This window comes from Canis lupus, chromosome 12 (genome assembly GCF_048164855.1).
Source record: "Canis lupus baileyi chromosome 12, mCanLup2.hap1, whole genome shotgun sequence".
NCBI lineage: Eukaryota > Metazoa > Chordata > Mammalia > Carnivora > Canidae > Canis > Canis lupus.
Window position 1 is genome coordinate 52,074,355 of NC_132849.1, and position 20,861 is coordinate 52,095,215.

Sequence of the window (20,861 nt, forward strand, 5' to 3'; positions counted from 1 at the left end):
ATACAGAATGGGAAATAGAATCCTCCGTTACAAACATCTTTTGTTAAGAGTCAAAGATTATTCATTGCTTTAGCCTCACAAAGTTTTGGTTTCAACTATCATTAAGGGAAAATACATACCTTCGATTAATGGCCTAATAATAGTAACATTAATTAGAATAAAAGAAGAAAAAAATTTTTTGTCTTTAAATGTGTGTAACTTCTTTTTTTTTTAATTTTTATTTATTTATGATAGTCATCAGAGAGAGAGAGAGGCAGAGACATAGGCAGAGGGAGAAGCAGGCTCCATGCCCCGGGAGCCCGACGTGGGATTCGATCCTGGGTCTCCAGGATCGCGCCCTGGGCCAAAGGTAGGTGCTAAACCGCTGCACCACCCAGGGTTCCCAATATGTGTAACTTCTAAAAATAAAACTTTAGGGGTGCCTGGGTGGCTCAGTCAGTTAAGTACCTGCCTTTGGCTCATGTCATGATCTCAGGGTTCTGGGATTGAGCCCTGTATGGGCTCCCTGCTCGGCAGAGAGTCTGCTTCTCCCTCTCCCTCTTCTCCCTGCTTCCTGCTCTCTCGCTCCCTCTCTCAAAAATTTTTAAAAAATTAGTAAATAATTTTTTTAAATAAAACTTTAAATGTGTATGTATTGCGTGACCTCACTACATAAAACAGAGGCTTCCCCGACCCCTGGTTCATCATCAAGACTGACCTGAGTAATGAGGCCCTGGGAACTGAGGGGCATTGCTCCCTTGGACTCCTAAACCTCACCTCAAATCCGTGAGGTGGAGAGGTGGGCAAAATTACAATCATTCTCAAAATGACAAATGTGATGAGTTGTAGTAAACCAAGATAAAAATAATAGAGTTACTCAAGCTGATAATCAGGAAAGATTCAGGCACAGCCTTCTTTTTTCTTAAGTATTTTCGCTTCTCCATCCCATCAAGTGCCGCTTTCTCCCCGCCCCTACCCTCTTCACCTTCACATGTCTTCAAAAATGTCTACAGACCAAAATGCTTCAATTCTGAGTAAGAAGCTATTGTCCGGGACTGGAGCTGGATCAGAAGTGTTGCCAGCTGTGGTGGAGACCAAGTCACCCAGATTTCTCGAGAATTAGTACGAGTTATCATTTCCCGAGTCAGGGAGGTTCTGGTTAGATACAGGACTTGTTTATACATCAACACTGATGCCTATACTTTGACCAACTCAGATTTTCAGGAGAATCGGTTTGGAACTTAGAGTTCTAAAAGTTCAAACAGTAGCATATCTCATGACTTGAAATAAATGACTGTGGACTGGAAGGTACATCAAAATATGTAATAGGACCAGCTTTTGTTCTTCAAAGAGTGGTAAAGTAATGTGGATAGAAATTAGCTATTTCTTTGAGTCAGCAAATGAAATTCTCTTTTTTAATTATTTATAATACTGATACCGAACCCATTAAATTTTGGCTAGGGCATCTGGATAGAATCCAGAGAAACTAATGTGTCCTGAGACTACTCACCGATCAACAAGCTTAAGAGTGCTGTTGCCTGGTTTTCTCAAGTTCAAGAATATAGAGATTAATTCATTCAAAAATGATGACGTTCCTGCCATGTGTGTGCTTGCAACAATTTAATGCATGGGGAATGATGCTGGGAGTATACCAGATCTGCCCCCGGGGAGCAAAAATTCCAGTTGAGGGGAACATGTGCTGTATATAATTCCAGAGAACAGTAATTGCTATGTGTAATAAAGCAGGGTAAGAAGTAGAGTGGCAGGGGGTGGGGGGTCTCAGAAGCAGCATCGAGGGAAGACTGCAGAAGGTAGTATCTAAGCAGAGCCTGAAATGAGCGAGAGAACAAGCTACAGGAAGACCTAAGGCAAAGGTTCTAGGTAGAGGAACTGAGTGTAAGGCCCGTTAAGTGAGAATGGACTTCGTGTCCGCGAACCGTAAGGCCCATGTTGGCAGGGCTTAGTGAGCAAAGGGGATGAGGTTCAGAGGTAGGCAGAAGGAAGCAGGATCATTCCACGTCTAATATGTTTTCAGACCTGGTCTAATAAACGTATTAAATATCTCTCTGGCTGCTGTGGGAATAGGTTAGAATGAGAGTATGGTGAACGAAAGCAAGCTCTGACAGCCATCCAGGTCAGAGGTCAAGGTGACCCAGCCAAAGTGAAGGAGGTAGTTCCAGTGTGAAATGAGGCAGTGGGATTTGCTGGTAATACTATGGAGTTGTGAGAGAGGAATCAAGGATGATTGGCCTGGGTCCTAAAAGCAGTAAGAACGATGATGTCATTCACAGGAAAGATGGGGAGGTGGAGGCAAGCACTCTGCTACTGGGAGAGTAACGTCACATTGGTGAGTGTAAGAATGGAAAACAATAACGTGACAAGAGTCTGGAGATGGGGATCCCTGGGTGGCGCAGCGGTTTAGCACCTGCCTTTGGCCCAGGGCGCGATCCTGGAGACTCGAGATTGAATCCCACATCGGGCTCCCGGTGCATGGAGCCTGCTTCTCCCTCTGCCTGTGTCTCTGCCTCTCTCTCTCTCTCTCTGTGACTATCATAAAAAAAAAAAAAAAAAAAAAGAGTCTGGAGATGATATTTCACCTGTAAGATGCTGGGCAAAATCCGAATTGTATGCCCAAAATACTGGAGACAATTTCTTACAGGAAAGGAGCTCGGGGAACCCCATTATTTTATTTTATTTAGAGCTCTAATTGACCATCAGTTTCTTGCTACGCCTCTACACATCCTTTGCCTTGAGGCCCTCTGAAGACATCTGTTAAAACATGTGTTTTACTTCTTGACATGAATTCCAACCATGTGGAGGGAAATCATCTGGCCTCTTTAAGAAGGAAGTTCCTATTATTCATCCAGAGACCGTGATCCTGAATGAGTGAATCACAGGCAATACGAGGCCTGCAAACAATATGATAACCTTGTTAAAAGGAAGACTCGGGATCTAGTTTCCTTGAATATGGATGGCTCCGTGACTGTCTCGTCATCAAGAAAATGGGTGGAAGTGCTATTTCATGACTTCTGAGGTCAGATCAGAAAAATCTAGGAATACTCCAACCTCTTTGCAGGACTACTTGTGCTGGAGCCTGAGCCACCATGAAGGTCGTGAGTGCTGAGGCCACCATCCCGTGAGGAAGCACAAACTAGCCCAGGACGGGAGGAGCCCTGAGACCACAGGAAGGGAGATGCCAACCAGGCCCCAGCTCCTCCAGAGCCCCGTGTCGGCTCAAGCTACCATGTGGCTGCAACTATAGGAGGGACCCCGAGCCAGAATCAGCCACATGAACCTCTCACAAACTCCTGACCCACAGAAGCTACGGAAATAGTAAAATGATTATTTTTAGCCACTAAGTTTTGGGGTGGAGTTATTGTGGAGCACTAGTAACTGAACCACTCCTACTACTACCCACTCCTAGAAACTATCTTAAGGTGATACTTCCTGGTGTTTTACATGTCTTTGGTTTTCTTATTGTGAGAATGCATATTTCGTATATGTATATATATTACACTATGCATGAGATTTTGTTTCTGTTTTTCCCAATTGGCATTTAAAAGAATTATATCCAGGGCGCCTGGGTGGCTCAGTCGGTTAAGCGTCTGCCTTCGGCTCAGGTCACGGTCTCAGAGTCCTGAGATGAAGCCCTGCGTTGGGCTCCCTGCTCAGTGGGGAACCTGCCTCTCCTTCTCCCTCTACCCCTCCTTCCTCTCGTGCATTCTCTCATAAAAAATCTTTTTTAAAGAGCTATGTCCATTTTGCTGTCAGTCTGTTGCCTCCAGCCAATGTGTAGTATGCATAGGCTGCATCAACCACGTTTGACTTACCTAGTCTCCTAGTAATGAGCCACCAGATTGCCTGTAGTTCCCACAGAGCTGTCACAGACATCCTGGGATGGCCCTCATGGCCCTCTAGGAGAGCTTCTTGGGGCAAAATACCCAGAGCTGAGAGTGCTGCCTCGAGGGCATATGCACACTTACTCTAGCCAAGTGCCGCTGGACTGCTCTCCAGGTCACTGTTCCCGGGCCACGCTACTGGCGCTGTGTTCACTTGCTGGCCTGATCACTACATTTTATTTATGAAAAGAACTAGTCAGGGGCACTCAGCTCAGGTGGGATCTCACGTTGTGGGAAATAGCACTGCTCAGACTCTGTGCTCAGCAGGGAGTCTGCTTGAAGATTCTCGCTCCCTCTGCCCCTCCCCCTACTCGTGTGCCTTCTCTCTCTCTGAAATAAATGTTTTTTTTTAAAGAAGAAAGAAAGAAAGACAGAAAGAGAAGAAAAGAAAGAAGAAAGAAAGAAAGAGAGAAAGAAAAGAGAAAGAAAGAAAGAAGAAAGAAAAGAAAGAAAAGAAAGAAAGAAAGAAAGAAAGAGAGAGAGAAAAAAGAAAGAAAAGAACTAGTCAGTTCTGCTGGAGAGGTTTATTTTCCCCCATGATTGCCCTGAATATCCACATAGCTCACTTCTTACTTCAAATGTCATTTAACCACTCTTTCCTAAATAGCCACTGCCTCCCATCCTTCCCCATCCTTCTTAGCTTGTGCTTCTTTCCTTCATTGTTCTTACAGGTGGTCATCTCGTGTGTGTGTGTGTGTGTGTGTGGTTTGGTTATTGTCTGTCTCTCCCCATAACGATGGTGCTGGGTGCGCGGTAGGTGACCGTGAAGATTTGCTATGAAGGCAGTACCAGCGTCAGACTTAACCCAGCACCTTTCTAAGGAGCCTCTCTAGCTCCTCACCCTGCTCCCCCTCGTTTAGGGGCAGAGAATATCGGGAGGCTCCAAAGATCTCCCATCTCTCCTGCCCCCACATTGGACTCACCAAGCACAGGGGTGAAGGACATTCTATTACCACTTGGGATGGTTCTATCAGTGATTCAGGTACCGTCGGTGTCCTGAGTGTTTGTGGTGAGGTGTGCTTGCTCACAGCTTCCTGTGGAATGGGTGCATGGAATCATTAGGCCCTGGTCTCTGGTCTTAAGTTAATGATCCTAAGACAGACAAAGGAAGAGTATTTAGGGGGGAAAAAGTCACTCGATAAAAAGTGAATAACAAAGCACTACCTTGATACTATAACTATGAGCTACATGTGGCAAATTAAATTTAAATTATTATTTTTTTGGAGAGGGATATGGGATAGGGGCAGAGGGGCAGTGAGAAAGAGAATCTTAAGCAGTTTCCCTGCTGAGCACAGAGCCCAATGTGGGGCTGACCCTGAGATCATGACCTGAGCCAAAATCAAGAGTCAGATGCTTAACCGACTGAGCCACCCAGGCGCCCTGAATTTAAATTGAAATGAAAAATTCAGTTCCTCAGTCACACTAGCCGTACTGAAGTGCTCAATAGTTACACGTAGCTAGCTAGTGCAGACATACACCTTTCCATCATCCTAGAAAGTTCTGTTGCACAGCACTATGGGAAAAACTGAGCGTCTCTGGAAAATACCAACCTGTCTTTAGAGTTCTTGAGGTAATCTCTTCTGCCTGCTCTTCTCAGGGTTAAAAGGGTCAGAATTTTGTTCCATCATTAAAAATGACAACTAGCGGGGCACCTAGTGGGTTCAGCGTCTGACTCTTGATTTTGGCTCAGGGGCATCAGATTGAGCCCCATGTTGGGCTCTGCGCTTAGTGTGGAATCTCCTTAAGATTTTTCTCTCCCTCTGCCGCTCCCCCATTCTCTCTCTCAGAAAAAAAGAAAAGAAAAATTAAAAATAAAAATAACAACTAGTATACTTTTGACTTGGAAAGAAAGCAGTGTTCTTTCCTACGGGCTGCCTTTGGAGGACACTTCTCAGCTGGCTGCATGTGTCCTCCACACCATGGGAAGAAGGTAATGTGTCGCTAGCACCCAGTCACATTAAGATGAAACTTAATTTTATACAATGGGTATTTTTTTGAGAACAAAGAAGTTTCATGTTTTATTTAAACTTCACCTACCATGTTCATTGCCCCTCTTTTGAGGGCCAGGATGTAGAGTTGGAAAGTTGCTTTTCTCCATTTCGTTGTCATTAATTCTCTGAATTCTGAGGTTGTGTATTTCAGAGTAGATTTGCTAAGCTGCTGCTAGCTGACCCTTGATAATCATGAACATCCATTTCAGATTTAAAATTATGAAATAAGAATTGAGGGAGAAAGTCAAATGTTATAAATTTATTTGGGACATCTATTGCCACCTCTTTGGGAGCCTTTGAAAATTCAAGCAGAAATCAATACACTTCCAGCTTTTTTTTTTTTTACTTTCAATAAATAATATCTTTGTGTATATGTATATATAGAGAGATATACTTAATTAATGAGTCATGTAGCAGGATTTTTAAGTTTTATACTGCAGTAATTCCAACATAGCTCTTTCCAGATTGATAGAATGCAAATGAGGTAAGAGTTAAGGCAAACCTAAAAGGCATGCAAAGGTAGCACATTTATCTTCACTGATAATACAAGCTCTTGAGTGCGGACCACACAGGGAAGCCAAGGCCTCTCCATGTGCCTGTCCAGTACTATTTTACACGAGAATGGTGACACAGCTTATATTAAGTTACATTACCAGGGGGGTCTCAGTGCTACTAACATGTAATCAAGGAGACACGAGCATTAGCAAAACATGAACAAGAAACCATAGAACTTTTTGCAGCACATTTCTGCCCAGGCTTGAAGGGAGAAGGGTTTTTACGAAATGATGTTACACATATCACATTGTGGCAGGTTGTTTGTTTTATAATATATGCTTTTAAAATTCATTAGCAAATGACATTCTCATGCACACAAGTGTTTCAAACACAAGAAGCAAGTCCATTGATAGGTAGTCCAAGCAATATTTGTGTGCGTGTGTGTGTGTGTGTGTGTGTGTGTGTGTGTGTATGTGTGTGAATAGCTGCAGACTGAATGGAACATTGAGACTTTTGTCAGTCCATAGCGTTGACCTCAGCTCATTTCTGAATGTCGCACTGCAGAAGTAATACAATGGAAGGGTCGCTCTTTGCAGCTTCTTTGAACTCATCCAGTGTAATCTGGTCATCTTTGTTCTTATCCATCTTGCTGAAAATCTTGTCTACTCGCTGCTCAGGCGTGAGACCATCCTCGTTCATCTTCATCATGATCACCGTGCCTACCATCTTATAGATAGCCTTGGGAAAACCAGAAACAGAGCGTAAAGTTCTCCCATGATATGATAAAAGATTTAAATTTACTTCAAAGGATTCCTAAATCGTTTTAAATAAGACAGCGATATAATCAAATATGTGTGAGTCTTGTGACCAACTGGACATAAAAGAATTTCATCCGACTCCCAGGTTGGAGGAAGTGGGGAGACAGAGTACCTCGGTGGTAAGTGCAAGATTAATGGATGAGGAGAAGACTCAGGAGGAAAATGATGACCTCGGTTTTAAACATTCTGGGTTTGAAGTGCAGATGAAAGTCACCAAGCAGTAGCCCTTGAAGATTTAGGAAAAGAGAAATGTGGTCCCAACTGATAAGGAACTTACAATCATTTGCTAAGACAACCAAGCAAGGTGGCCCAGTAATGTTCAGCCCAGAAAGATTAGTTTAGGGAGATCTGTGGATCAGGGACTCTGTTCATAAGTTAAAGAATTCCGACTTTCACTTAACTGTACGCAAGTAATTCTCAACATGGGGATGTCCTAGATAGAAACAACTTTCTTAGGAAACTTCCTGAAGGAAAACAAATGCCCATCTACACCAAGACCTGCAGGTGAATGTTCTAACAGCATTATTAATAATGGCCAAGGAGTGGAAACAGCACCAGCACTCATCAACTGGTAAACAGGTAAACAATATGACAGATCCATACAATTGAATACTATTTCAGCAACAAAAAGGAATAAAATACTGATAAATCCTACAACATAGATTCTTTTAAAAAAGGAATCCAGGCATAAAGGCCATATACTTATATTGTCTGATTCTGTTTATATGAAATGTCCAGAGACACAAATCCATAGAGACAAAGAAGAGCCGAGTCATCTGAGTCTGTAACAGGAACAGGCAGGTGGCATGAGAGGTCTTACTGGGGGAATGGAAACGTCCTAAAATTGGATTATGGGGATGACTGCATACTTTGGTAAATTCACTAAAGATCATTTAATCGTCCAGTTAAAATGGGCGACTTTATGGTCTGCAAATTATAACTCGATAAAGTTTTGTAAGATGTCAGAGGAGCTACGGGCAGCATCTTATGCAACCAGGGGAAAGCTGGCTGAGGAAGTGGGGGCGCCCAGCAGGGCCGCGCTAAGCCCAGGGCAGAAGCCCCGCGTCTGAGAACAGCCCTGGCGCCGGCGTCAGAGCCCGGGGGCTTGGATCTGGACTTGCCAGCGCTGCGCGGGGACGGGGGTCGGGGACGGGGGTCCGGGGACGGGGGACGGGGGTCGGGGGTCGGGGGACGCAACTGGGGGCCGGGCAGGGAAGAAAGGAAGCCGCGCAGCACAGGCTCCAAGCTTCCTCGGGTGGGGGGTGGTCCTTAGCCTGCCCTGTCGGGGCCCGCCGGGTCCCCAGGCCCAGGAAGCCCCACCTGCCCGGCCGCGCCCCGAGGGCCCCCACTCCGCCCCAACCTGAGCCTCCCACCCCATCACGAAAGCCCCGCCCCGCCCCGCCCCCGACGCCAGGTTCCCCTACGGCCCCGCCCCATGCCCCCCATCCTGCCCCACCCCCAGCTCCGAGGCCCCCCACCCCCTCCCCCACGCCCCGCCCCCGCGGCCCCTCCCCCAACCCCACCTTGAGGGCCCCGGCCCGGCCCCGAGGCTCCCCCGCCCTGCCCTGGCCTGGCCCCGGGGTCCTTGTCCCCCCCGCCCCGCCCCCCCGGGCCCGCCGCCCCACCTCGATGATCTCCAGCATCTCCACCCTCGTGATCTTGCCGTCGCCGTCCAGGTCGTACATGTTGAAGGCCCAGTTGAGCTTCTGCTCGAAGCTGCCCCTCGAGGTGATGGACAGCGCGCAGATGAACTCTCGGAAGTCGATGGTGCCGTCGCCGTTCTTGTCAAAGGTCCGGAAGGCGTGCTGCGCGAACTTGGAGGCGTCGCCGTAGGGGAAGAACTGCGGCACAGGCACGGGCTCGGGCTCGGCTCGGCTCGGGCTCAGGGGCGCCCCCGCCCCCGCCCCCGCCTCCCGGCCCCCCCCCCCCCGCCTCCCCACCCCCCCCCGCTCGGCTCCCCGGCGACTGTCCCGCTGCTTTTTACAGGGACCCCCCTTCTCTTTTGTAGAACACACATTTAAAGCCCTTTAAAAATAGGACACGACTGGGGGGTTCCGAGAGCTCGGAAGAGCCTCCCCGCGAGCCCCCGCCCGCCCGGGTGCGCCTGGAGGCCGAGGCCGGCCGCGGGGGCAGGGAAGGGGCCGCGGAGGAGCCCCCCCCCCCCCCCCCCCCCGGGCCGGCCCGCACAGTCGGGGCGCGGACCGGGCCTCTGTGAGCCCCAGCGAAGCTGAGAGGCCTTGTCCGGGTGAGGGTGGAGAGCAAACACACCCCAAACCCCGAACCAGCGGCAGAAAGAAGCCTTGTGCTGTTCTACGGCAGAGAAGGGCATGGACCTGTTTCGGGATGAGTAGGTCCCGCAACTACAAAGAGCAAAGCAGGTTCCTGAGGACGTGCCTGCTGTCCCTGCTCCTTCATCAGTTTGGTCACTTGCCACTGGGACAGGCTGGCCAGCCTGCTGGGCACCGGCGCCTTCGTGCCCCCCGGGGCCTGCCCCCTCCGGAGCCCTCCGCCTGGTGCCCCTGGGCCTCCTGCGCTGGGACCTGCCGCCCACCCCTCCCGCGCCTAGAAGCTCACCGCAAGGAAGAACATTTCCCTGCAGAAATAAAAGGTGTGTTTCCATGGGAGATCCCATCGGTGAGGCCAGAGGAGAGAGGAGCATTGTCGGGGGGCGGGGGGGGGGGGGGCAGCTGACGGAGGCCTGCACGTCCCTAGCACCCACTTCTGGACACCAGGATCCGGGAAAAAGAATCACCCCAGAGCTGAATGGCTTCAAACAATTATTTCATTAATCTCAGAAACTAATGATTTGACGACCGTTTCTCTTTTTAATCAAGCAACATTTTTCTGAGGCTTGGAGGACAGCTTTCTCCTTCCGCTCCCTCATCCCCTGAACACGCGACTTCTGTCCTTCATTTTTCATGATTCATCAAACTCCACTGAGGCCCTTTTCTGGTCAGGCCCTGTCCTCGGTACCGGGAAAGCAGAGACTCCCAGTCCCCGGGCTCTGGGATTTCACAGCTACTGGGGAAACCCAAGGCGGGACTGAAAATAAAGGTCAAGGTCGTGTCCTCTGTAAGAGGTAGGACAGAGGAGGTGACAAGGCCTTCATTCCTAGGCTCCAGGCCTCGCCATTGGGTTCCAGGTGGAGGGTTCGGAGGGAGAGGCTCCGTCCTCCTCCACCTGCGCAGCCTGGTTCCCCTCCTCCCGATGCCAGAGGGGGCTTGGGTTCCTGAGGACAGGCTGCCACCTGCCGAGTTTTGACCTGAACAGTTTTGACCTTGACAGTTTCTGAGTAGGTGAGTTTGATCCACATGTGCTCTGAACTATTCTTTAACTTACGGTACCTCTGACACCAAATGTATGGGGTTTGGTTTGGTTTGGTTTTGGGGTTTTCCCTGCTAACAACTCCGACTTTCTGGACGTTAACCTGGTCTGGTTGAGTTCAGTTCCATGCTGAACAAACCCCTGGGGAGTCAGTGCAGCCCCCCACTCATAGTGAGGGCTCAGTCCTACCGGACTGCCCTCAACCTCAGATGCCAGTGACACGTCCCCGATTGCCACCTGTGTACTTCTCATAGACCCGATCTAAAGTCAGGGGGTGCCCACAATGCCCTCCTTCAAAAATTTGCTAGAAGGACTCACAGAATGAAGGAAGGCACTTTATTTACTAGTACCAGGTTGTTTTAAAGGCCGCAGCTCAGGAAAAGCCCAGTGGAAGGGCTGTATAGGGCAAGGTGTAGGGTGAAAGTGCCCAGAGGGTGCCTACAGAGGGCCCTCTCTGGAAATGCCACCCTAATAGCGCCTCAGCTTGTTCACCAGCCCCAAAGCTCCTCAAACCTGTGCTTTAAAGGGTTTTAATGGAAGCCTCATTACATAGGCACAGTTAATTAAATCACTGGCTAGTGATGATCTAATTCGATCTCCAGGGGGAGGCCGGGGAGGGAGCTACAAGTTCCAATCCTCTAACAATGCCTCAGTCTTTCAGGGTGACCAGCTCTCACCCCCAAGCTATCTAGGGGCCCCCAGCCACCAGTCATCTCATTAGCACATAAAAGGCATGATTGTCATCCCTGAGATTCCAAGGAAACTAAGACCAAGTATATACTTCTTAGTAGATCATCGTGTCACATGTGCTTGTGCGCCAGAGTGTCCTGCACCCCTTTCCACTCTTTGCTGCTGCGTTTATCTGCCTTGTGGGCAGGAATCTTGGGTGGAACAGAGGGAGCCCCGGGCAGATCCCCATCTCTGTAGTGCTCTGCAAACCCCCCATCTCCGTAGTGCTCTGCAAACCCCCCATCTCTGTAGTGTTCTGCAAACCCCCCATCTCCATAGTGCTTTGCAAACCCCCCATCTCCGTAGTGCTCTGCAAACCCCCAGCTTTCTACGCAGTGACTCGAGGCTACTGGGTGTTCTTCTCCATCTGTGTGGGCTCCTGGCGGTGAAATGCTGTACCTATCTTATTTCTCCCAGCATACCTTAAAGTGAAGGCATATCTGATAGTTTCATCTGAAGTCAGCCAGAAACTTCAGGTCAGTATATTAAAAATTAATTTAGATCTGAAAATTCTTGAGGAAAACAAAATCGATTGGGCCCTGAAAGTGCCATGTGCCTTGTAGAAGGTCTGTTTATTGACTTTTATGGCCAACACGTTTACTTCAGAAGAACCGAGCATGTGCTCAGGAGCCCTCATCTATCTGGAGGGCTTGTTCCCTTTAGAAAATTCCTCCTGTCGTGTGCTGAGTGCTTGGAGTTTACCTAATCAGGGGAATGCTCTTTCTTTTGATGAAATGATTCAACTCTGGATGGATCATCCCAGAAAAAATGAAGTCACACTCATCAATGTCTTTAGGAAGAAATCAGGGTCTTGGACTCCTGTTCACTTCTGGGCTATGCTAGTGCCTGAGAAGTATAAATATTTTTTGCATATTGTTGCTTGAGATGTGTTTCATTTTTTAAATTCAGTGCGCTTTGCTTGAGTAACTGTATTATATCTCAGTGTGGAAACAATTTTCAGTGGCATTAGTAATCTACAAGTCCATATGATAAATAAAAAAGAACTTTGAGGTTAAAAAAATCTATATTTACGTGTGTGTGTATATAATTCCATTTGTGTTTTAGTCCGTTCTGGCTTCTGTAACAAAGCGTCACAGACTGGATGGTTTATAAACAGAAATTTAATTCCACTGGAGGATGAAGTCCAGTATCAGGGTGTCAGCAAGGTCAGTTTCTGGGGAAGGCTCTCTTCTGGGTTGCACACTGCCAGCTTCTCGCTTTGTCCTTGTGGGAGGCAAGGAAACTCTAGGGTCTCTTTTTCTTTCTTTTTTTGGGGTTGAGGGAAGAGGGAATGGGGGAGAGAGAGTAATCCTAAGATCTTAAGCAGACTCCATGCCCAGCACATGAGCCCGACATGAGGCTGGATCTCTTGACCCTGAGATCATGATGTGAGCTGACACCAAGAATCGGGTGTTTAACTGAGCCACCCAGAAGCCCCTGTGGGGTTTCTTATATAAGGGCACTAATCCCATTCCTGAGGGCTCTACCTTTAAGACCTAAGTTCCTTGCATGGCCCACCTCCTAATACCATCATCTTGGGCATCAGGTTTTAACATGTGAGTCTGAGGAGGGACACAAATATTCAGTCCATGATGGATTGTTTGAAAGAAGATGCATCTCGTTGTGAGAAATTTTAGAAACTGTATTAGATGATCGAATATAGTTAGTCTTTTAGACATTTCTAGTTTCTATTTCATGTCTAGGTACAGACACAGTTTTTCTACTTTTGGTCAAAAGTTTCATAGCTGGTAGGTTTTGCATTTCCATTAATAGGAAAAACCCACGTGGGAAGCAGCTGCAGATGTCAGCTGAGTGAATCCAGGTGCCGGAGTCCTTCTGGTGATGGTGGGACCTGGGTCTTGTGGCTCTTGGAGGCCACACCTGTGGGCTTTGGCACGTCGGGGCAGCCTGTCCTCCTGAGGGCGCCTGAGAGAAGGCTCCTCCTCGGGGAGTAAGCTTTGGGGGCGGCTCAGGGTCTGCTCCAGGTGCTGGCCAGCAGAACCCTAGACTCAATTCTCAGAGTGAGAACGGGACCATCAACTCCAGTTTGGACAAGGTATCTCTGGGGGTGGAGGTGACTAGGCCAGACCCCCAGGTCCTAACGTGGAAGGTGACGGCTGGCCGGGATGCTTCCCTGGAGGCAGTTTCCTCAGGGCCCTCTCTGGAGCCCCCTTCCTCAGGTCCAGCGCCTGCCCTTTTGCTCTGACACACGGGGACACCAAGCTCAGTAGTGGGAGATGGCAGATGGTGGGGGCTGGAAGGGCCCTCTGTCCCTGGCCACTTCCGGCCTGCTGGTGAGCCTCTCACCTCAAGACTACACGCCGATCTGTCCCTGTCATACCACAGGGACAATCCTGTGCCCCAGGGGCGCCCTGCGAACACGGGCTCCCGATGTTGCTGGCCCGTGGTGGGGCCAGGACCCAGCCCACCGAGTGTAGCATGATGCCCACCCATGTAGCATGTCACCATCCCTGCCCTCTTCTTGCTCAGTGACAGGCGGGAGGAGCACGCGTTTGTCCCGTGGCATTTCCCTGGACAGATTTCTTGAGGTTCCTGAGATAAGCTTTCAGGGCCGCACATCCTCCTTTCCTTGGCTTCTCCTCCCAGGACGCCGGGACGTGAGGGCTGCCACTGTACCGGCCATCGGATGGTGGGGAGCTGGCTGCAGAGAAGGGCTGCGTCCTCTTTCTGGGGACGTGGGGGGTCCAGGACCCCTCCACTTGGACTCTCAGCCTGGTAACCCGGGTCACCTGGCTTTGGAGCTGGGGCACGGCAAAGCTCCCAGGGCTCCCAGGGGGCTCCCAGGGCCCAGTAGGGGCGGGGGGCAGGCAACTGTCCTCCTCACTCAGCACAGTCGGGTCGAGATGATCTCTGCTTCTCCCCGCGTGACCTCCCCACTTGGCTTTCCATCTGGAGGAGTAAATATAGCTTACCCTCTTCCCTCCCTTCTGCCTCAGCCAGAGTCCTGTGCCCCGCCATCGGATTCTGGCCACGGTCCCCTGATGCCCTCCTGCCTCTGGTCTCCGCTGGGTCCAACACCCAGAGCAGCACCGATCCCCCTACAGTCTGGCTCAGACCGGCTCACTTCTCTTCACAGAGACACCCGGGGAACCCAACCCCAACTCCTTGGCTCGACCTCCGAGGCCTTCCACACGGGACCCACTCGGTGCCTTCAGTGCTCTGTGTCCTGCTTCAGGCTCTGCTCTCCAGAGGTTTGTGGGTGTGGAGCTGAAGGTTGAACTCCTTCCCCCCCTTAAAGATTTTATTTATTTATGAGAGAGAGAGAGAGAGAGAGAGAGAGAGACAGGCAGAGGGAAAAGCAGGCTCTATGCCAGGAGCCCGACGTGGGACTCGATCCCAGGACTCCAGGATCACGCCCTGGGCTGAAGGCAGGTGCTAAACCACTGAGCCACCCCTGAAGTCTGAACTCCTAACCCTGGGGTTTGTGGGGCTTCCTGATTGCCCCAGCCTGCACGCACCTGTCCCTCATTCCCCTGCTTTCTCCTCTATACCCCGACTGTGGTCTCAGGTGTCACCGAACATGCCCCCCACCCCCGCTTTTGTATTTTATATGCCTTCCCTTTCCACCCGTTTCCTGGCCCGTCGAGAGACCCCACCTTTTCTCTATGTCCAGCTCTGCCTCCTTGGAACCTTCATGGCTGGACTGGATCTCCCCCTCTGCTTGCCTGTGCTTCACTCATTTCTGGACGAATCTTTCCAAACCCCCCCGCCTTAGACCATAGTCAGCCTGTCCCTGCTGTGTCCCTGCTGGTGCGAGGGTTCTGTGAGGGCAGGGACAGTGTGCTCCCCTGCACCCCACCGTTAAGTGTAGCACCTCCCAAGGACGAGCTGCAGGACTCCGGTGAGCGCAGGGTCTGTGGCCATGCACGGCTTTGCATTTGTCCTCGCCTCAGCCTCCCATCTGTGAAATGGGGCTGCTGCATTAACTAGATGCTGTCATGCTCCTGTGAGGGAAGACAGGGGTTTCCACCAACCAGTAATGAAAACCAAGGCTCTGACTCATTAAGATGTGAGCTCGGGTGGCTCAGTGGTTGAGCGTCTGCCTTCGGCTCAGGTCGTGATCCTGGGGTCCTGGGATCGAGTCCTGCATCGGGCTCCCCACAGGGAGTCTGCTTCTCCCTCTGCCTCTCTCCATATGTCTCATGAATAAATAAAATCTTAAAATAAATGTCAGCTCTCTCATTTCCAGAATTCCCTATTCCCCTTCACTGCTTAGTTTTTCTCCAAAAAGCTATCATACAACGTATTTCAATGATTTATTCTTTTGTCTTTCTTCCTCTATGAGAAATGTAAACTCCAGGAGGGCAGAGAGCCTCGGCTGCTACACTATTTAGGTCCTTACAGAATCTCTACATAGCAGGTGCTCGAGACTGACTTAGCGAATGAATGAGTGAACGGATTTCTCTTTGACGCCGGCCTTCCTCACAACTGTACTGCATGGTTGCAGCCGATTACACATTCCCTGCCTCCTAGAATCCTCAAGACAACCCAAAGGGATGGTTTGGCTCTTTCTCACTTTTACTTGGTAATAGAGAAGTGGGTTTTTAGAACAGAGGTGTCCTCAGCCCCGTGTGTCATTCCTATTTATTAGGGGATTATTAATTTATATATTTATTTTTTAAATATTCTTTTTACTTATTCATGAGACACACAGATAGGCAAAGACATAGGCAGAGGGAGAAACAGATTCCTTGAGGGGGGCCCGATGTGGGACTCCATCCGAGGACCCCGGGATCACAACCTGAGCGGAAGGCAGACACTCAACCACTGAGCCACCCAGGTGTCCTCAAGGGATTATTTATTTAATATTAGTTATCGAGGACAGCCCCAGTGGCTCAGTGGTTTGGCGCCGCCTTCAGCCCAGGGCATGATCCTGGGGACCCGGGATCGGGTCCCGTGTCGGGCTCCCCGCATGGAGCCTGCTTCTCCCTCTGCCTGTGTCTCTGCCCCCGCCCCCCTGTCTGTCTCTCATGAATAAATAAATAAAATCTTTAAAAAAATGTAATATCAGTTATCAAAATGTAAATTCCCAGAGTGCGAAGCCTTGTTTGCTCACCGTTGCCTCCACAACACACAGCACAGGCCTGCAGGTCCTGTTGAGTGACCAGGTGAGACAAGCCCAAGCACCAGATAGCCAGGTGATGCGACGCTGCTGCTGGAAACAGGCGCCACTCATTGGACATTTATGACAATCCAGACAGCTCTGCCCACTAGGACTTCTTGTGATTATAAAGATACGCGATAACTGCACCGTCCAAAATGATAACCACCAGCCCTATGGGTCAACCACTGTGGTAGGTGCAGGGAAATAAAATATTTTGATAGAGCATCGAAGACAGTGGGGGAAAATACCCCTTGAAATGTTACCGGCATAACCAAAGAACTGAATATTGTAATATTATCTAATTTATGTGTCAATTCAGATAAGCCCATGCGGCTCCCAGGCCTCTGTACCGAGTGGTGTGACCTGTGCTACCTCATCAGCTCTCACAACCCCCTGTGAAGCAGGAATTCTCAGCTCTATTTCGCAAGGAAATGTGGACTCAGAAAGTTCCAGCAAACCTTTAGGTTAATTCTCTTCCCACTGTGTCAGTCTGCCACGGGGTCATGCAGAGCAGCAGTTAAGAAAGGCAGGCGCCTTTCCAGAATGAGACGGTGCACATCTAGAAGGTGGAAAGTTACGGGCAGATTTTCATGGTCTCGGCATTTTCTGGAATGCTCTCCTGATATCGCACAGCGCTGGAACGGGCTCAATTCTAAGACTTCCCCTGTGGGTCGCTTCATTCCGTTCTTACAGCAAAACCTGCCATCCTGACCTCGGGGCTGCGGCCACCAAGCGAGCTTGGAAGGTTCAGGCTTTGGGCCCAGGTTCCGGGCCTGCTGCGACCGACGGCGACGTCTTGGTGCAGGCCTGGGTGGTCCTTTCTGCTACATCCCGCTGTGTCTCTTTGTCAAGCTGCGGAAATGAACCTAAATCCACACCTGACGAAGCAGACGTATTTGCTGCGTGATGGAATTCTTTGCCACCTTCCCTCTAAGGTCCAAAGGCTTATTTCACTCAGCATGATACCCTCCGGTAAGTCAACCGGAAAAGGACAAACATCATATGGTCTCGTTCATTTGGGGAATATAAAAATTAGTGAAAAGGAATAAAGGGAAAGGAGAGAAAATGAGTGAAAATATCAGAGAAGGAGACAAAACATAAGAGACACCTATTCTGGGAAAGGAACAAGGGGCAGTGGAAAGGGAGGTGGGTGGGGAGTTGGGGTGACTGGGTGACGGGCACTGAGGGGGGCACTTGGGATGAGCACTGGGTGTTATGCTATGTGTTGGCAAATTGAACTCCAATAAAAAAAATTAAAAAAAAAAAGGTCCGAAGGCTTCGGCGGTGGGCACGGCGCGCCCCCTTCTGGCAGCACGTGTGTACTACACGGACATTCCGAAAAGGCTGCCGAGGGATACTGCTCACGACTCATTCTGTTCTTTAACCTGACGTTTATTGAGCAGTTACTATGTGCCAGGTACTGTGTTAGATACTGAATAAAATACAAAAAAGACACAGAGCATTAAGGATGGTAGGGGAAAGCGATACTAAGCAAGCAAGTGCATAAAGCTGTATAAAATTACGCTAGGATGCGTGTACAGAACCACCACCAAGTAATGGGGATGATCTTAGGAACTTGAAAAACAAAAATGTCCACGTGTTCCTCTCCCTGCACCCAAATATGCAGGCTTCTGTCAACCCACTGTTTTTCATCGTAACTCAGGAATGGTTTCAGAGTCTAAAACTTCCTGGGATTTCACCTACGTTGCATCCAACTGCACTACACACCCCTACTTTGAACCAACCAACGTGCAAGAGAAACCCCCTGGAAATGCTCGAGACTTTGTCTCTCCTCGGAAAGACAGTCGGAGGCTTTGCACCCATTTAGCAGCTTGCTCCAAAGCCACCAGAGGCTCTTCCCTACAGAGAGAGGGTCAAAGCACAGTACTTGCATTTTTTTAATAACCTGCTCAGTTGCGAGTATTAAAAGGTCTTTAAAAAAAAAAAAAAAAAACATATGGTGCTGACACCTCCTGCTGAATATGCATGGTGTCATTCGCCTCTGCGAGCCCAGGGCCCTACCCGGTATGGCACAGAAGCCTGCTTGGTGGCCGTGTTAAGAAATGGCCTGAAATCATGGGGCTTCCATCCCCTCGTGCAATCTTTCCCCTGCACCCCCCACTCCAGCCCTTGGCTCTATCCTGCTGCCTGTACATCTCGTCCTCCTAGAAGTTGTACTGAGTGCGGAGAAAACATTACAACATTTCCCATGAGAACCTCTCCCTCTCCCAGCGTCCACGGGGCCTGCCTCAATGTAATGGGGGATGCAGGTCTCCTAGAGGTTCCGCTGACCCACCTGCAGGGTGAGGGAGGTTTGCACAGCGCGGCCTTGGCCCACCGTGGCAGCTGGTGTGCTGTGTCGAGAGTGGGTGGCAGCGAGGCCACTGAGGAGGACAGCCTCTCTCCAGGGCTCCGCCCAAGGCCCAGCTCCCGGCTGCTGCTGAGCAGCCCTCAGAACTCAGAATAGATTTCTGCCCATTAGTTTGCCCGAAATAGAGCTCATGATGGGATCAAAGAACAGAAGGTATATTCTTGGACGCTCCAGGCCCACAGTCTTGGAGAGCTAAGCCATCCAATCACTCATAGGACACTGTCCCTTTAAAAGTGTCCCAACTCAGGTCAATTCTGTTTTCCTTTGTTCTCCAATGTCAGAAGCCTCGGTTCTGGGGCTAATGAACCCACAGACAATCCCCTCCCCAAGGGTGGAGTCTTCTTTATCCCACCCCTCAGGTCCCCCTCGGAAATAGGGCTATTCTCCCTCGGAGGTCCTTTGCCCTCCGCGCTGCTGGAACATGCCAGAGGCTTCTGGCCTCCCGTGGATCCCTGGCTCAGGGATCCCTGGCTCAGGACTCCCCTCTTCAGGCCCTGCTGCTAATGCAGCAGCTACCACTTCCTGAGGGTCTATCAGGGAGCAAAGCCCTGAGCAGGTCTGTATCATAGGGTCCCTCAGCTGGTTCTTCAACCCGTTGAGGACTTGAGGGTCGTTATCCTGGGTTAACCAACTGGCAGGAGGTCGGACCACGAAAGGGGGGGGTGGGACAGGTAAGCAGGCTCGGTCTGAGGCAAGCCGCCCGGCTTGTCACCTGCCCAGGGGGCCCAGCCTGCAACTCCCAGCCACACTCTTCCTCCTCACCAGGATCCCGAAAGGCTCGGCCTCTCCTCGCCCATCCCTCTGCTTCTTCCTCCCCACACAGTGCTCCTCCCGCCTCGAGCTGTGCCCACAGGAGCCCTCCGGTCCCCGCGCTCCTCAGCGGCCCGTGGGAGGTGGAGCACCACCAGAGACGAAGTGGTAAACCCCCTGCCCTCCACGCGGGTGCACACTCAGCCCTGCCTCCTCCCCAGCAGCGGGAGGGGCCTGCGCCCAGGGCAGGCCGAGGGGGGCTATGGCCCCTGCTCTGTGTGTGGGGGTGCTGTGGAGGGAGGGCCTGTGCCAACCAAGCCTGAGGATTTCACTCAGCCTCCTGGGCCTTGGCTTGATCCCTGAAAGAAAGCAGGACCCACCAAGGTCGATGAGAGGCCGAGGGGGGCCGTGAACCCCGTCTGTCTGACTCTGCGATGGTGGCTACCTGTGTTAGCCCATCTGAGCCTCAGTTTCCTCATCCACCAAATGGGGCAATAGCAATGCATTCCTATTACGTGGGATTGCTGTGAGATCTACTGGGCCCACACGGAGCTGGGACCCTGAGTATTGGAGGGTCCCTCCTCCCTTCCCCCCCAAGGCTGCCATGATGCACCCCGTACCCTGATCTTCAGGCAGCACCCAGGTCAGCAGGTGGTTTGTCATAGGGTCTCGTAGACACACCTTACGGCACCAGCCAAGCTGGGGCCCCTGAGGATCAGCTTGGTGTTTGGTTTTGGTATTAGACCCTTCTCGCTCACGTGACCTCACACAGGCATAGGATCCTTGCTTCCTGACCGCCCCACATTCTCTGCCTCCGCACTGGCCCCGCACCCACTCTCCGGGCTCTGCAGGCCCTCCTCCCCACAGCTCCGGAGGAACCTCTCCTGCCCGCTTAGTCACGTCCACCTCCAGGACCCACCAGCCACGTCTGATTCTTCCCAGAGGAAGGAACGAGAGTCTCCCCAGGCCTCTGAGCCTCCCCAGCTCTAGTCCACTCCTCTGTTCCCTGAGCCCCTTCTACCGCCTGGGGCCTCCCTGTGTCCTCCCACCACAGCCTGATTATTCCCTTCATCTGGAATGCTCTACCTCACCCCCCAACAGCCAACACCTGTTGGTTCTCAGACCTTGATTCAGTCTTCACTTTGTCAGGAATCCTTCTCCAAGCCTAGGTCAGAACCTTCTATTACACACGTGCCTGTCACTGAGTGGAGTCCTGCCCCTGGTAACCATCATCCTGTGTTCATGGGACAGTTAGGCTAATGCCTTTCTCCCCTAGCGGACTGTCAGCTCAACGGGACAGGGAATGGCCTGGTTTCCCCACCGCCACAACCCCTGCTGCCTAGTAGGGGCCAGGCACACAGAAGGTGCTCAGTAAATATC

The 20,861-nt window shown here is 50.6% G+C and overlaps 1 protein-coding gene across 1 annotated transcript in view; it reads right to left on the reverse strand.

The window, feature by feature from the left end:
* Nucleotides 1–6,113: 6,113 nt before the first annotated feature.
* Nucleotides 6,114–20,861, reverse strand: part of VSNL1 (visinin like 1) — a 102,976-nt gene continuing 88,228 nt past the window's right edge. The window contains exons 3-4 of the mRNA XM_072771015.1: nt 8,808–9,023; nt 6,114–7,102 (exon numbers count right to left, since the gene is read on the reverse strand). Of these exons, the coding sequence (XP_072627116.1) occupies nt 6,905–7,102; nt 8,808–9,023 (414 nt within the window). The 3' untranslated portion in view covers nt 6,114–6,904. The remainder of the gene's footprint in view (nt 7,103–8,807; nt 9,024–20,861) is intronic.